The following is a 17,233-nucleotide window of genomic DNA, read 5'->3' as shown; positions in this document are numbered from 1 at the left end:
ACTTAATATAATTCCCTACGTAACATTATATAATTCATTCATTAACCATATGCTGCCTATGGAAACATTATTATTAAACCAAACCCATATAATATCTTGGGCAGAGTTCTAGCAAAGGTTCACGACCTAAATCGCGTGTTAAGTACCATCAATGGATCTACGAGGACGATTTGAAATAAACGCTCAATTTGATCTTAAAGAATCGCATGATGTGTAATCGAACAAATAACATAATCACATGGTGTACTGTGCCATTTTGTGTGTTTAATGTATTGTAGTGGTAACAATTACATTATTTTCTATAATTGCGATCTGAATTTATTCTTCGAGATTGATTCTATAAGAGGATAAGTGAATAGTCGTTAGAATTGATTTGAGCTCAGTTTTATATAGATACGATCTACTTGCTATGAATTTCAAGATAAAAACTCTGCAAATAAACTAGAATACAGCGGTTGTATAATGGTTATTGTTTGATTTAACAATCGAATAAGTTATATGAGTGGTCAAAAATGTATTAGAATTTGTAGAAAAATACAAATACATACATGAATTCCACAAATGAATTATGAAATACGAGGTAAATATAAAATACACGTTTCTAAAAACTAGCAGTGAAAAAATTCCTCTAAATGTACTGTACAAAGTTCTGTCTGGCAATGATTGTTCAATTTTTTTTAATGTGGCGTATTTTATATCTTGATAGTAGATGACTCTATAACCTTAGGCATATAAAGTTGGGCTACTGTTGTTTTCTCTTGATTTAGGTCCAAAGAAGTTTGTTAATGGATAAAAAACCCTAGGGATTCAGTAAATTGAATTCGAAGATTTGTTTTCCTGATAATTGCAAAATTACGATTTCTATATCGAGGTGAAATTTTTTAATTCGAATTTAATAACAATTCTATGTTTTAAACAAAATTCTTTCTCTAAATTCAATATTTTATTGACAACAGATCCGACCGAGATGAGATTTATCGTGAATAGGGTGTCCCAAATTTGATGCTCACTGAAAGCATCTCTAGAACTATAAGACTTGGAGAAAAATATTCAAGGACCCCCGAACTCAGACAGCAGATCATAGATTTCTTGATTCGTTCTCGAGTTGAAGGGCCTTTCTGAAAATCGACTGTTTCAAATATTTCAGTATATTTTGGTTTCTGATATTCAAAAAATTCTAAAACTATTTTTTCAGTCATTTTTATGGTTTATATGATACTCGTAACAGATCACAGATATTAATTACCGTTTTTGAGATCAAGAGCGAAGTTGGTGTTTCTTAAATAGTACACCCTATATTTTTCAGTGCAGTTTTTTGTCCGAAAATGTGTCGAAAAGCATCCCGTTTTCGGTTTTTTAAAAATGTCATCTGTTTCAAAGATATTGAGTTCTTTGACTTCATTGTTTTGATGGGACATCTCATATATAAATATTTTTCATTTATTTCGAGATATAATTCATTTTGTATCCATCGTATTATTGTAATTAAGTTAAACATAGGGTGTTCCCATTTAATTAAAAATTAGTTATCGATTCAGAGATATAGAGTAGTGTTTGTGTTTTTTGAAAGGGACACCCCATATGACTGGATTGAAATCCATCCATCAAAAAATTAAGACGAAAAACTCAATATCTTCGAAACGGATGACATTCTTGAAAAACCGCTAACTGAATACTTTCCGACGAGTTTGAGACTGAAAAGTTTCGTTGAAAAATATAGGAAATCCCATTGAAAAAACACCAACTTTGCTGTATAACAATTGTAGCTTAATTTTGCCATTGGGTTGAAAAATTGCTTTTAATTGGGAAATCTTACAATTTAGGTATAGAAACATGTTACATCTTTTCTTTCAATACACCTTATGATATGCAGGTCTCTCTATTTGAAAAAACGCACTTTTATCATTTTAATATGTTTCTTTGAAGTCTGCGATTTAGAACAACCCTGTATCATTAGAGACGTTTTTTATTACACCTAAATGATACACGGGATTTTGGTAATCCATACCCGAAATTTCAGCTTTCTAGGATTACAAGTACCGATGTGATAAATCTTTAATTGAAGAAGTAAATCAATTAATTACTCGAAAACCTCTAGAGATAGGAACAAGGAAGTTAATAGATGCATAAATAATCAATAGGCTACGTAAACTGAAAAAAGTAATGATATATTCTATTGAAAATATGGAAGTTTTTAGTACTGTTTGATATAAGCAACAATACTGCAACGCTGAAAATTTTTGAATCCATAGATCAGTGCTTCCTACCCAAGAAACAAAATTTTCAATAAGATTATTCCTTCCGTTCTCTGTGAAGTCTTTGGTATTATCGACCGTGGCCCACCCTGTATAAGGCTATATCATCGTAAGAATTGGTTAGATCATCATTTTTGCGGAACTAAAGTGATTACTCAATTTCTAATTACATTCATTTGATTTTCCGAAAGATGTTGAAATAATTACATGTGCCAAGTTAACTGTTTTTCCAGAGAAATTCGACACGGGGAATACTCGATCTCCAATGTCACTCACTCGAAACAACAACGTAATATAATATCGCATTATATACCACCATGCGATTATTTCACAGGGATTGTTCGTATAATCGAAAATTGACAACGTTTCATAAGCTCATGACCTAACAGCTATAATAAGACGAAAAAAAATCATACCTGTCTGTCTGTTCCGCGTTACGTCGTATACTACAAAGAAATTTTCTCTTTGTTTTGTTTGGTTTTTATCGGGAATAACTGTTCATAATGCACCTGTGGGAAAGATCGCTTAAACGATTTTTTAGAGTAATCCACCGGAGGTTGTTGGCTCGGAAGATAGCTATTACCTGCAATATAACTTGCGAAGGATTGAATAGGCCATTAACGTAATTCATTGCATTTTCAAACTTGATACCCTATGTTTGATTTAACACTCGGTTGCTGAAGAATTCAGTTCGAGTTAACGAAGTTATCTATACTTAGTTGATTCTTTCTTATCCTTCAATTTATTTTGGTGAATTCAATTGTCATCATTCAATGTGGTATACAGGGTGGCCACTTTTTCAATAGGATTGTATTGGTAACTTTTGAACCATAAGAGTTAGAAGGTCGGTCAAATGGAGAAAAAGTTGCATTCATAGAAGCATTGTCAAGCAGTTCAAACAAATCGAGATTATCAGGGCCGGTTATCGAGATATCATAAGAAAAGTAAATTCTGTCATTTTGATTTTTCTTTTTTTCCCACTTTATTTCAATTATTATCAAATAATGTTACAGGAATTTTTTATTCGACAGTAAAATATCCTCAATTTTACGTAATCAGATTTTGTATCCAACGTTTCGTACTCTCTAGACCACCCTCAACCTCATTTTTTTCAATACGGACCTGCATATTTTATGACACTTTTCAAAATTACTTTTAACGCTAAATTCAACGATATATCATACAATGTCATTCAAACTTGATATTCAGGTGATTTTGACCCTTATCCAAATTTCTTTGGGTCGGATCTGTATTACATTTAGGTACCTTTAGTTTAATTAACAACATGCAATACATTTCGATGAGAAAATCAACTTACTCATCTTGAACTAAATGGAACATATCAGAATAAAATCAAGAAACAAGTAATAATTATTTACATATTTCAATTCATAATAATTAAACGAATTATCATTTAATGAAAGAAAAATCGAATGATTATTCGAAAGTAAATGAAAATGAATAAAGTAAGTGTTCAGAATGTCCAATGCACTCAACGGTTCTGGAACCCATACTTCTTATACATTTGCTTATTTCGTCTTCTTGAATACCTTCCAATACATTCTCAATCTTCTCGCGAGAAATCACTATTGTTGGATTTGTCATTTGTTCCGTTGGAACAAATTGCAGAATCGAACTTTATTTTGATATCATTACGATATAGGTTTTGCAAGGCTTGGTATTCAAATTTAAAATCAATATATTCGCGTCTCTTAACTATTTTGTTAACAGAAGTTTTTGATAATTTGCATTCACTACAGATCCAACCCAAAGAAAATTGGATAAGGGTCAAAACCACCTGAAAATCAACTTTGAATGACATTGTATGGTATATCGTTGAATTCAGCGTTAAAAGTTATTTCGAAAAGTGTCATAAAATATACGGGTCCGTATTGAAAAAAATGAGGTTGAGGGTGGCCCAGAGAGCACGAAACGTTGAATACGAAATCTGATTACGTCAAATTGAGAACAATTTACTGTCGAATAAAAAGTTCCTGTAACATTTTTCGATAATATTTGAAATAAAGTGGGAAAATAAGAAAAATCAAAATGACAGAGTTTACTTTTCTTATGATATCTCAATAACCGGCCCTGATAATCTCGATTTGTTTGAACTGCTTGATAATGCTTCTATGCATACAACTTTTTCTCCATTTGACCGACGTTCTAACTCTTATGGTTTAAAAGTTACCAATACAATCCCATTAAAAAGTGGCCACCGTGTATAATGGAAAGTATAACATTTATTGCTCCTTTCTGGTTTTTCTTTTTTGTTTTCAGACTTAATTACAATATATGCGTTGTCAACTTCTGGTGAAGAGGAAGGACTAAAGGATTTTATTTGGATGAAGAAGAAGCCCTTCAATATAAATATGTCAGCTTATTTTGTACACAAATACATAAACCACAATCACTACACCTATATGGGGAGACAGAGTTTTTGCTGTTTTTATCTGTTCTCTTGTATCATACGTTGAAATGTATGATGCCTTGTATTGTTCTTTCTCGAGAGAATATACATATATTCCTAGTTGTTGAAAAAATCGAAATATTTATTGGGTTTGAATGTAGATTCAGGATTTTCATTTTGTTCATCTCCGTTTGGAAGACGATGTTCTCAAAATGGAATCTGTGGACAATATTTCATCTTTATTCAATTTTTTTTTTATTATTCATTTTATTTCATTTTTAGTTCTTACAAAGTTCATTCAAGTATGTATGAAGTAACATAATTTCCATTGTATTTTTGGAAAAAACTAATGCCCATAAACATCAATACCTGAAAATGAAAGCCTTACAGACGCCAGAAAAATGAACATTCTCCTTTTATTGTTCTGATTTACAAATTACAATTGGCCTTAAAATCTTTCTTCGACCTCATTTTCGATGTATAGTTAGGGAATGTTTAATGGCCAAATTTCTATAGAACAAAATGAATAATATTGATTTCATAGATAATTCTATTCGATAGCTTAGTAGGTACCTTATTCGTAAAATTTTATGTATGTGTTCGAAGACTATGACAATCACGTAATGATAGATCAATTGATCATTAATAAGAGTTATTAACGATCATTTCAGTGTCGATCAAAGGGTCTCCTCAATACAAGGTTAAGATAATTACTTCAAGCTTATTATGGGATATGAGAAACAATGAATACTTTTCCGTCAACCTTGCATTAACGATATTGGTTCCATTTGGGAAAAGCTCCTAATTTTTTATAATTGTCTTCTCTGGTTTTATAGAACCTTGAAAACTCCAACCCACGTTTTGACACAATTGCGTTCACAAGTCAATTTTTGCCTGACGTTCTTTCTTCTAGCCTGAGAAACTGCAAAAAAATAATCAACTTCAAACAACAAAGCATGTGTAGGTGTAATCTCAGTACAAGCAGAGGAAATGTAAACGGGGCATCATACATTTCAAAGTAAAATACTAGAGCACAGATTAAAACCTCAGCCAAAACTCTGTTTCCCCGTATAGGTGCAGTGACTGGTTTGTGTATTTGTTTACAGAATAAGCTGATATTGGAGGGCTTCCTCTTCATCCAAACAAAATCTTCCCAATCCTTTCTCTTCACCAACGGTTGACGACTTTATAATTAAATCTGAAAACAAAAAAGAAAATAACCAGAAAGGAGTAATAAATGTTAGTTTCCATTATACTGATTTTTTAAGTTAGCGACCCATTCTAAAGAATAATCTGTAACTGAATGAATAGCCTGGAAACCACCAAGAAAATTATAAATTGGACAAGTATTCACCAAGTAGTCAATGGTTTCTTCTACACCACACTCACATAGTCGGCTTTCAATAGAATGCCATTTGAAAAGCATACTAATAAAACGATCATGACCAGTCCTAAGTCGATTTAAAATACACCAAATTTTCCTAGGAACATTGAAACCTAGAACTTTCTCTGAATGATCAACGATTGGACTTTAGTTGAAGACATTACAAGAACCCTATTCCGAACGCAAAATTTTCTAGTCACCTTCATTAGATTGAAGGAAAGTATTAATCCATGAAGGCTTGCGTGACTTAAATCTGGCAGGTCTAGTATCTGGGAGGTAAGATACAATTGGAAATAAGTTCGGGTAGAAATGACATTTTTCCCGAGATTTCTTGACAGAAACCTGTCTGCGAATATGAGGCGGAAGTATATTTGATAGCACAGGTAAGCAATGTGAAGGTGTAGATCTAATAGTCCCACTGATAATTCTCATAGAAACGTTAAGCTGTGCATCAATTTCATGAACATGAGCACTATTGAACCAAACGGAACAATAGTAATCAGCAGCAGTAAAAACCAATGCCAAAGCTGTGGTAAGAAGAGTGCTGGCATCAGCACCTAATGAAAAACCAGCTTATTTTTCAAGGATTTTATTCCTCCTCCAAGTGGACCTTGGTAACTAGACTAGTAGGGTTGAAGACGTGGCATGTCAAAGGGAACAATATTTACTGTCGAATGAGACCAAAAAAAAAATAACGAAGGAAAATAACACCCAATAGTTATCCCAACATAACCTTGTGGTGTAAAATCCCTAAGAATTCTGAAATATCTCTCATTATTCAAGCCGGAGGAAATGAATACCTATCATGATAATACCCATTCCGAAGAGGATTTACGCTCTTGATTCATTGAGCAGGAAACTCCGATTCTCGTTGCACAATCCGCCTTCTCGACTGATCAACTGTTTATTTTACCTTTTTACGTCTTCCAAACAACCTTAAATTACAAGTTTATGCGTACTTCCTAGTAGACGTTTAGATCTAGCTGCGTGTGGTTGATCGATGCGACCATAAATCTCGGAAATTACGAGTAGAATCCGGGAAGAATTTTTCGTGTTGGTATGGGCGGAACTCCGGTGGGAGATCGAATGACCGGAAATTTGAGATCAATCGACTTTTTGCGACCTGAATTTGATTAATTACTTGAGATGAGCTTCGTGAACTAGTACGTGATGTGAATCGTGAAATAAATAGATGGTAGTATGCTGATTGAATGGTGATTTTAAGCCTGTGTGATATTCAATGAGGATACTACAAATTTTATTAAAAACATAATTAAATTAGCGTTCCGATACAGAACAAAATGAACACAACAACTTTTACACTAGTCAAAAATAACGTCGAAAGTCTTGGCCTTCCTAGGTTTCTCAAGAAACAAACAATCTATGTTCTGGAAATGAGGTTAATATTTTACTCTATTTCAACTGCAATATATTTGATAGGAAATCTTTGTTTGTTACTCTTGGCTTTATGCAAGATGAGACAAAATAGGAAAAATGAGAAAAAATCGGAATTTATCGATTATTTATTTTTGATTAATTATAGTTATTCCACAACTGCATCCAAATTAGATAGTCCGTATTACCACGTCGTTTTTCCATCAACTACGCAATATGACTAAGTATCCCACGAATCAAGTCATTAATGAAATTTTAGGCTATCGTTCCATTCTTCCTGAAGGGCTTAACTCAATTCCTCGAAAAGTTGAAGGTGGGTTTTGGCGATTGGAGATTGCCCTCTCTAAGTAATCCCATTCGTGCTCAATTAGATTCATGTCTGGTGAGTTTGCTGGCCAGTTCATTCTATCAATATTGTTCTCTTGAAGAATGTTTTGAACCCTCGTGTGCGGTGTGGTGGCGCGTTATCATCCTGATAAATGAAATTATCCCCAAATTCGTTGCGCAGAGGAAAAATGATTGGTTCAATGATGTTTTCTACGTAAATGGCACCAGTCATTGTTCGTTCAATAATAATAATAAGAGGGGTACGGCGACCAAACATTATACCCTCCTGACCGTTAGGATTTGACGACTCACTGATGAAAAATCCGTGGTAAAATTCGATTCTCTCTATCCGTCCATAAACAAGATAACTCTTGAATTGAACATCCTAGAAACTTGTCGAAAACTACGAATTTGAGGAAGTTGTAATTCAAGAGGAATTTCAGAAAATGAAACACCGACAGAAATTAGATTCTCAGTGTTGATATGAAATAACAATTTCAAGCTTCGTGCAAAATTTTGAACTGTTCTTATCATCAAAACCATGAAAATTTCAAGAAGAACATTGGATATTGACTACCAAATATTTCCGTGATTACATATCCGATCGTGTTGAGATTTCGTGGAGCAGTTCATAGTGGATAATTCACTGTGAATCTCACAAAACACACAGCAATACCTTCCTGGCTGTTAATCCTAGCTTGGCTACCGTTTTCGCCGACTCACCGCGTTTCGACCACGACCGTTTTCGCTTGACGTTATCTTTTTATCACTAGTCACCAACCGCTTCAAAAAAGGGTCGATTTTGTAGCAATTCAGTAGTGATTTTCAGATGGTCCATGTGGTACCCATATTTCGAGCCTCTCTTTGAGACTAGCCTAATGAAAATGGTTCAAATGGTTTTTTGTGCAATTTTTAGCTCTTGTTCAATCAAAACAGTGCTCACATGATGGTCGGACTCGAAAATGACCATGATTGTATCGACATTAAAAAATATAATATAAAATATTCTATTACATTGAAAAATATACAAAAAATGAGAAAATATGAGAAAAGCATTGAGATATACCTATATAAAGTTATGTGACTTCCAAGGGCTCAATTAGCACAATAATGAGTGTTCAATATTATTCTTGATATTGTTTATAATTAATTAACAGAATAAAGGAAGCAAACATCTATGTATGCATCCAATCTAAAGGGCGTAGTCTTTTATTCAAATATTAAACGAATCTAGCGACGGAAGAAGCTAAAACATGCCTATGCGGAACATTCTCTTCATGAATTAATCATCTTTTGCACTCCGTTGGCCGATTACCATTCTGGTAAACAAAAAAAAAACCTTCTGCCCAATAACCGCATGAACCTCTGCCTCTTCTAACCTACATCCGAAGGCAGTGAACGTTAAGACCTTCGGTCGATCTTTCGCGCTGTTGAACCGCATAGACTGTTCGCGTGGTACTCTACAGATGGATGTTACCAAATAATAAGGTCAATCAACCTCAGCCAATTACTTCATACCTACGCTTCTCTCGGCTACGCAGATCACGGTGTTGCTCACAGTTCTGACCTAGGAAAGGCTTGGGAGTCTTGGACGCCGTTTGGGAGAGTCGTTTTGCGTTTATCTTGAGATTTATTTGCATTTACATAGCGAAATTGCTCACACGTAGTCTGAAGTAATGATACGATCCGCACCTTTATTTATAATGTTATACCGGGTGTTCCTAAATTGATGCAAAAGGCTTGGAAAGAAAGTTTAGAGTCACTTTTTTCAACCTCTTATCAAACTAGGCCTTTTTCATGTCTATTTCTGGGCTACTTTCTGACAGATGTTCAGCACCATTCCTTTCGACAGGGTCCTTCCTTATTTGAGTTATGCTTAATCAATCAGAGTTGTCCGTTTCTGGTTATTGTTTTCGAGTCTACCCAAGTCATGTTTGATGCCTCATGCATTATTCCAAGAATGCCAAATTTCCTAATGTGACAAAAAAAGGGGAAAAACACTGATTAAGTATACATACAAAATCTCAACTCGACTCTTAACTTGAACCTCGTTCCCGAAATCTTCGATCCCTAATTATTTTCGATTCCCTCGAAAAAACCAGTCTAAGTCGAAAAAATAACCATGCATAACTCTATATTATTTTACGGTTATATTTCACCATTTTCACCTCTATAAGTCGAAGTCAAACAATCATTACATCTATAACTCGAAGTCAGTAGTTAATTTGAAACCCCGCCGCACAAATCTTAGGTCCTATACTAACGGTTTTTTTTTTTCGAGGTATGTAACTTTAAGTTGGCATTACTGTTCAAGATGGCGACCGATTTAACAGCTGTCAAGTGATTTATTCTCAGTTTGGTTTGGCAATTCATCATGAATAGACTCACGCCTGAACAACGCTTGCAAATAGTTCAATTTTATTTCGAAAATAATGGTTCTGTGCGGAATACGTATCGCGCACTACGTCCATTTTATTTTGTTTAGCGATGAAGCGCACTTCTGGTTGAATGGCTACGTCAACAAACAAAACTGCCCCATTTGGAGTCAAGCTTATCCTCAAGTTTATGTCGAAACACCGTTACATCCAGAAAAACTGACTGTTTGGTGCGCTTTATGGGCTGCTGGAATCATTGGTCCGTACTTCTTCAAAAACGATGATGGCCAGAACGTTACAGTCAATGGTAATCAGTATAGAGCCATGATTACTAACTTTTTCATTCCTGAATTGAACAACCATGATGTCCAGGAGCTGTGGTTCAAATAAGACGGCGCAACAGGTCACACAGCTCGTGCCACAATCGATTTATTGAAAGACACGTTTGGTGACCGCCTAATTTCACGTTTTGGACCTGTTAATTGACCTCCAAGATCTTGTGATTTAACACCGCTAGACTACTTTCTGTGGGGCTATGTAAAGTCATTGGTCTATACGGATAAACCACAAACCTTTGACCATTTGGAAGACAACATTCGCCGTGTTATTGCCGATATACGGTCACAAATGTTGGAAAAAAACATCGAAAATTGGACGTCCAAATTGGACTACATCCGAGCCAGCCGTGGCGGTCATATGCCAGAAATCATATTTAAAATATAATGCCACAAGATTATCTTGCGGATAAATAAAATTCATGTCAATCGAATAATCCATCGTTGTTTTATTGCAATTTAAAGTTCTATAGCTCTAAAAAAAACACCCTTTATACAGGATAACCGTCGGTCGGTTCAACCGTAGTTGAAGTTGACGCACGGCTCAATAATACCGACCCTTAACGTGTTGGTGATTCGATCATATTCAATGGTGCAATGAGTTGATTGTTTAGTTTTGTAAAGTGTGTAGGAAATACATCTTTTGTTTATTGTTTTATTTTTATTCCGACTCCCTTGGACTCTGTGTGACCTCTCAGAGGATTAGAGCTTCTACGAAAAATTATTTAGTGTTCTCAATTTTTTGGAGTAAATCAGTTGAAAAAATGTTCCCTAACAATTGAGGAATTTGAAATCCACTTGGAATTCGTCATCAGTGATCCGAACTTTATTGTTTGAGACCATCCCCGGCTCGAGATTTGAAATTGATATTGCGATGACATTATACATTGATCTATTAGGTGAACGTGCGCTCAAAAATTGAATCAACGACGGTCCTTTCGATACTGAGTGAAACTTTCTTGATTGCCACCAGCCGTATTGTTAAAACCGTGGTTTTGTTGTCACGTATATTATTTCGAGAAAATGAAATCTGTATCGATAGAAACGCGCTCAGTCTGTTCCTTGGAAAGTGAATAAACCATGAACAGATACCACAATGTAATTTGTTATTTTGCTTTACTTTCATTAATCATCGATCAATTTACACTGGAATGAGGCGTAATTATATCTTGTCTCGATGAACTGAAAACATGGTTTCCATGAAAACAATGGATGATTGGCTGCATTCAGATTCTTATGAAATTTCCACTGTGCTGAACTATACTTCAAAATATGTAATTTTGCAATGGAGAACATTAAAGTTTCATAAGAATTGATTTTGTTTTGTAGATAGGTATGTTTTATGATTTGCTATAAGGTGTGTGAATAAGTCTTTCCCGTTTTTTTTCAAATTTTGAGCCTTTATTGTGAAAAAATGGTTACAAATGAATTATTGAAAGTATTGGCCATCGCTAGCTACAACTTTTTCCCATCTTTCTGGCAACATACGAATCCCGTTGCGAAAAAATTCGACCGGTTTGGCCTCTATCCAGTCATCCACCCATTTTTTGGCTTCCTCGTAGGAATGGAAGTGCTGGTCAGCCAGGCCATGCGTCATCGATCTGAAGAGATGGTAATCAGACGGAGCAATGTCTGGACTATACGGCGGGTGGGGTAGGACTTCCCATTTGAGCGTTTCTAAGTATGTTTTCACCGGCTGTGCAACATGTGGGCGAGCATTGGCATGTTGCAAAATAACTTTGTCGTGCCTGTCGGAGTATTGTGGCCGTTTTTCTCGCAGTGTGAGGCTCAAACGCATCAATTGTCGTCGATAAATCTCGCCTGTGATCCTTTCATTCGGTTTCAGAAGCTCATAGTAAACCACACCTAGCTGGTCCCACCATATACAGAGCATGAGCTTGGCGCCATGAATATTTGGCTTGGCCGTCGATGATGATGCATGGCCGGGTAGTCCCCATGATTTTTTTCGCTTCTGATTATTGTAACGGATCCACTTTTCATCGCCAGTCACGATACGATGCAGAAAACCCTTTCTTTTATGTCGCTGAAGCAGCTGTTCGCAAGTGAAAAAACGCCGTTCGACGTCTCTCAGCTTCAGTTCGTACGGCACCCAATTTCCTTGCTTTTGGATCATTCCCATGGCTTTCAAACGCTTGGAAATGGTTGTTCGGTCAACTCCCAATGCTTCAGCAAGTTCTTCTTGCGTTTGACACGAATCTTCATCAAGCAAAGTCGCCAATTCTTGATCTTCAAAGATTTGCGGCCGCCCGGAACGCTCCTTGTCTTCCACGTCGAAATCGCCACTTTTGAAGCGTCGAAAGCATCCGCGAACACTTGAATCATCGACACAACCTTCTCCATAAGCTTCCTGAAGCAACCGATGCGCCTCGGCAGCAGATTTCTTCAAATTGAACCAATAAAGTGAAACTTCCCGCAAATGACGTCGACTCGGCTCAAAATTTCAACTAATGTGTTAGTGTGGAATTGTTGACAGATGAATAAGCTTTGATTATGACATATGTATCCATTAAATACTCGCACAGTATTGGTGGCGCCATCTCTTACAAAAAACGGGAAAGACTTATTCACACACCTGATATTTGCGGTCTTGCATTGAAATGATGTTTTTTTCAAAAAGAATGGAGTATAGGGAACTACACTGTCCGTGAAGTTCGCATCCACCTTTTCGGAAATGAAGAATTTTTTTGCATTCGTTATGTAACTCGTTAGTAAGTATTTGTTACACAAAAATTTTTGTTTGTACCTCGAGGATACTGGTAGAAAAATATCGCATTCCGCTGGGGTACCAACTCTTTTAGATTTTTTTCAGAAAAGATGAAAGTCCATCGTTAGTAACTGTTTGTATCACAAACATTTTCCTTTGTAACTTAACCTATAATGAAAAAATATCACCCCTAAAATGCGAAGTTAGCACCCACTTTTTCGAAAATGAAGAACTTTTTTTGTATTCGTTAGTAAACACATTCAAATTCGTAGCGAATTTTGATGTAAATAAACAATCTAAATATCGAGAAAAATTCCCAATATATCTGCAAAAACATTTATGTGAAATAACCACTCGAACTTTCGTTTCAAATTTCAGAATTGTCATCAGAACTGAAGAATTCCATTTCCAATGAACGAGCGTCAAAAAACCCTGCTCTTGGCTTTTTATGAATTGTTTAACTCTCAATTATAATTCTTTCAGATCTGAGGAGAACGAACACACTTAATAGATGTAATTGGCGTAGGTATTTTCATGCTTCTCGCCATTTCAAACAGTATATCTCATCAGGTATCATTAACATGATGAATAACTAACTGCATAACATTTTGCATTGCGATTTTATTTTTGTACAACCTTATTAAATTTTCGTAATAAAACAACATTGAATCTTGTATGTTCTCTGTGATTTTCCCTGGTTGATTCTAAATGAATGCATATAAGGTCTCATTAAATATTCATCCATCTTAATTATTCAAAAACATTGGAAGCTTATTAATGGTTTTCAACGTCGTTGATAGAAGTTCTCACGGTTTGATTTTGTTAATAGAGTCGTTTCTTGGAGACATGTTAAGTCTGTGTGAAGTTCTGGTTTCATTGATCTTGCAACTTTGCAACATTTTCATGAAAAAATCTAAATTTTAGGTGAAGGTTTTTAATTATGCTTCAAGAAATTCTTGATGAAACATAATATTAACCTAAACGTTATTTCTGATATTCAACTAGATTCAAAATCATAAATTCTTTTGATGTTCTGTTTTTATTGAATATCTAAACTTAAAATCAGTTTCTGTTTAGGATATTATAGAATTCAAAATTTTAACATCTTTCTCATACCAAAAATTTCTAAAATAAAAAAGAAATTAATATACATTTACTAACATTGTTTCAAATCTCAAGATTTCAACACAAAAATATGAAAGGTCGCCTCAATTGACACCGATTCATCAACAATTTACAGTAAGAAATTAGCTAAACGGTACTTGTGACATATTACAGAATAATTGATTCTTTATTGATTTTTTAATGTCGCCATTTATTCTTTGGACCTTGGATCGATGAAATGTGAAGCTATGGAATTTTATGGCATGTATCAGGTTTATTACTTCGATTGATCTGTGTCAACAGTGATTATGAAAACATCGATAAATTGTGTCTTCTATTACTCTTTTACGGTGAACACGAAGAATGTGAGAAATACAGGGTGATTCACAAATCATAATTTTGAGCTGAAAATTTGCAATATTTTCAGATCTATACAACTTCCAGTTATATCGGAAACAGAGTGTCAGTGTAGTAAATAAAAGTAGATACGACATTTTTATTTTAATTATACAAAATACAATATTATGTTGCACTCAAAACAAAAAAAACATTGAAGAAATCAAATATTTATTCAACACTTCGAAAGCTTCTTTTCCGCGACATTCTTGAATGTTTTTTCAAACAATCCTTTATTAAACTTTAGCAGTAATCTGCCATCATGTGCATGTCCCATCTTTCTTGGTAGCGGTCCTCCATAACTTTAATATCTAGGTGAAATCTTTCACCTTGTTCCTTACTTATGTCTCCTAAATTTTCTGGAAAACGGTCTAAGTGACTGTGTAAATAGTCTATTTTGATACTCATATTGCACCCTGAGGATTTGAAACTATTGAGTTTCTTGTTAACAATTTCAACATAGGTTTGAGCTATATGTTTGTCTAGAAAATTTATATAACTGTATCACATGATGTCCAAGCTTCTCATTCAACTTGACTCATTGAATTTATGGGGGCAGGATCCTTAATTAATTGTCTTATTTGTGGGCCGTCAAATATCTCTGCCTCGAATTTTCTGTGCTCAACTGATGCATTTTTACCCCTTCATATGCAAAACATGACCCATTCTTATCAAGAGCCTCTACAACTTGCTTCATTAAGCCCAACTTTATATGTAACGGAGGAAGTATGATCTTTTCTGTTTCAACCAAAGCGTCGTTAATGACATTCTTTTCCCAACGTCTATTTTTTCTCTCTGAGGCCAATCTTTTCTAACCTAACCTAATCTAACCCAGAGGTGTGTTTTGTTCCTGCTATCCCAGAGGCACAAGAAACACGGATATTTCGTCTAACCACTTTGCTACCCAAGAAGAAAGATACTTTATCTTCTGAAAGACCAAAGCTATGGTATTATATTCTTCTTTCAGTTTGGTTGACTGAAGTTGACTGAGTGGTCTTGAACCATATTTATCCCCATTGTGCCTACATTAATGAATATATAATAATTTTAGAACTCTAATGAATGAATATACTGATGAAACCCTCATTGGTAGATAAGTTGGTGTATCTAAAAAAGTAGAGCTGATAGGAAAACACGGATTGCATGGACAGATTTAGCGTCCCAACAAAAAATTTTTTTTTGGTTATCCTTTGTAATCAACGAATGTTTTTGCTCAATTTTAGTAGACTCGTTTCATCAGACCCCCTCGTCAAGATATATAACCTATAACAGTTGTGTGACCATCAATAGACGCATGAATAACGAGCGCTCAACAGCTCCGAATTTCAATCTGTATAAGTTTGATGAAAACACGAAATATCTCCAGAACACCCCAGAATTGAGGGTTGCTACGAGCCATATGCTACCGAAACGTCAGATTTGAAAACAATGAAGCAGCCGTCGCACCTACGGAACCACCTGTCGCGCACCTTTGCATTCAGAATGCACGAGGCGTAACAAGCAGCTGACTAATGAAACCATCTGATTGTACTTGTACACCGCCCGTAGAAATCCGAATGTTGAATTAACTACGAATGTGTGCGTATCTTTCCATACTATATATCTTAAACCTCAATTGTTTACCGGTAGGAAGTTGCATTGAATAGAAAATAGACAATTGAATTACAGGACTACCAGGTGATTACATTCGGTAGCGATAGAAACATATTAACCGGGTTGTCAAGGATATTCGAGAATGAACAGCAGAATGTTTCTAATTTTGTTATTATTTAGGTTTTTTTCTTTCATATGGCCAGCAAGACTGAAGGACTTCTTGCATTTTCTTAGTTTCAATTTTTAACATTAGAGTCAAAAAAGAAGAGTTATTTAAAATCGAAATTGATTTCTCGCTTATCACTGAGTGAAACATAATTTCAATATCAATAAAAGAAAAGAAATAAGACACTTCACTATTTTTTCACAATTACATTTATAAGACAAGTGTAGAAGGCTATATTCTTCCACGAGTTCAAAATTCTAGTTTTTTTACGGAACTTGTGTTAAAATCAGCTTTCTGCACGAGTATTATACATTAATCCTTCTGATCCGCTGAATTTTTATAACAATTAATGAAATGTTTGTACAAATATCGTTTAGTGATTTTGGCATTGAAAAACGTTGGTTGGAAGAACAGTTCTCTGTATCACAAATTTGACAGATAATAGATAAATCCGTGATTGGAGAGTTCCGAGTAACAACAAACATAATCATGAAATCATGAAACTGAGATATTCCTGCACGATTTTGTTCTACAAGGTGTGTCAGAATGAACGAATTTGCCACTTTTTTTACAATATGTACCTACTCACACTAAAAACGTATCAGCTTTGCTGACTGTCAAAAGTGGATTTTGAAAGAATACCGAAAATAATTTTTTTCGGCAAGTGAGCACTTCCCGGACGCTTTTTCTCTGAGAAAGTAGCATCGTTGAAAAAATAAATTTCTGAGGCTAAAATTACAAGGATCAGAATTTGAATGAAAAATTAAA

The 17,233-nt window shown here is 34.9% G+C and overlaps 1 protein-coding gene across 3 annotated transcripts in view; it reads left to right on the top strand.

Moving 5' to 3' along the window:
- Window positions 1–17,233, top strand: part of LOC123684854 (myosin-G heavy chain-like) — a 74,894-nt gene that overhangs the window by 47,807 nt on the left and 9,854 nt on the right. Inside the window, exon 3 of one of the 3 annotated variants that reach the window (XM_045624329.1) lies at window positions 13,690–13,728. The exons of the other annotated variants lie outside the window; for them this stretch is intronic. Coding sequence (XP_045480285.1) covers window positions 13,690–13,695 — 6 coding nt within the window. The 3' untranslated portion in view covers window positions 13,696–13,728. The remainder of the gene's footprint in view (window positions 1–13,689; window positions 13,729–17,233) is intronic. 3 annotated transcript variants of the gene reach the window in all.

The sequence above is a fragment of the Harmonia axyridis genome, chromosome 7 (assembly GCF_914767665.1).
Source record: "Harmonia axyridis chromosome 7, icHarAxyr1.1, whole genome shotgun sequence".
NCBI classification, from domain to species: domain Eukaryota; kingdom Metazoa; phylum Arthropoda; class Insecta; order Coleoptera; family Coccinellidae; genus Harmonia; species Harmonia axyridis.
The sequence above is the reverse complement of the archived record's forward strand: the minus strand, read 5'-3'. Positions and strand labels throughout refer to the sequence as shown.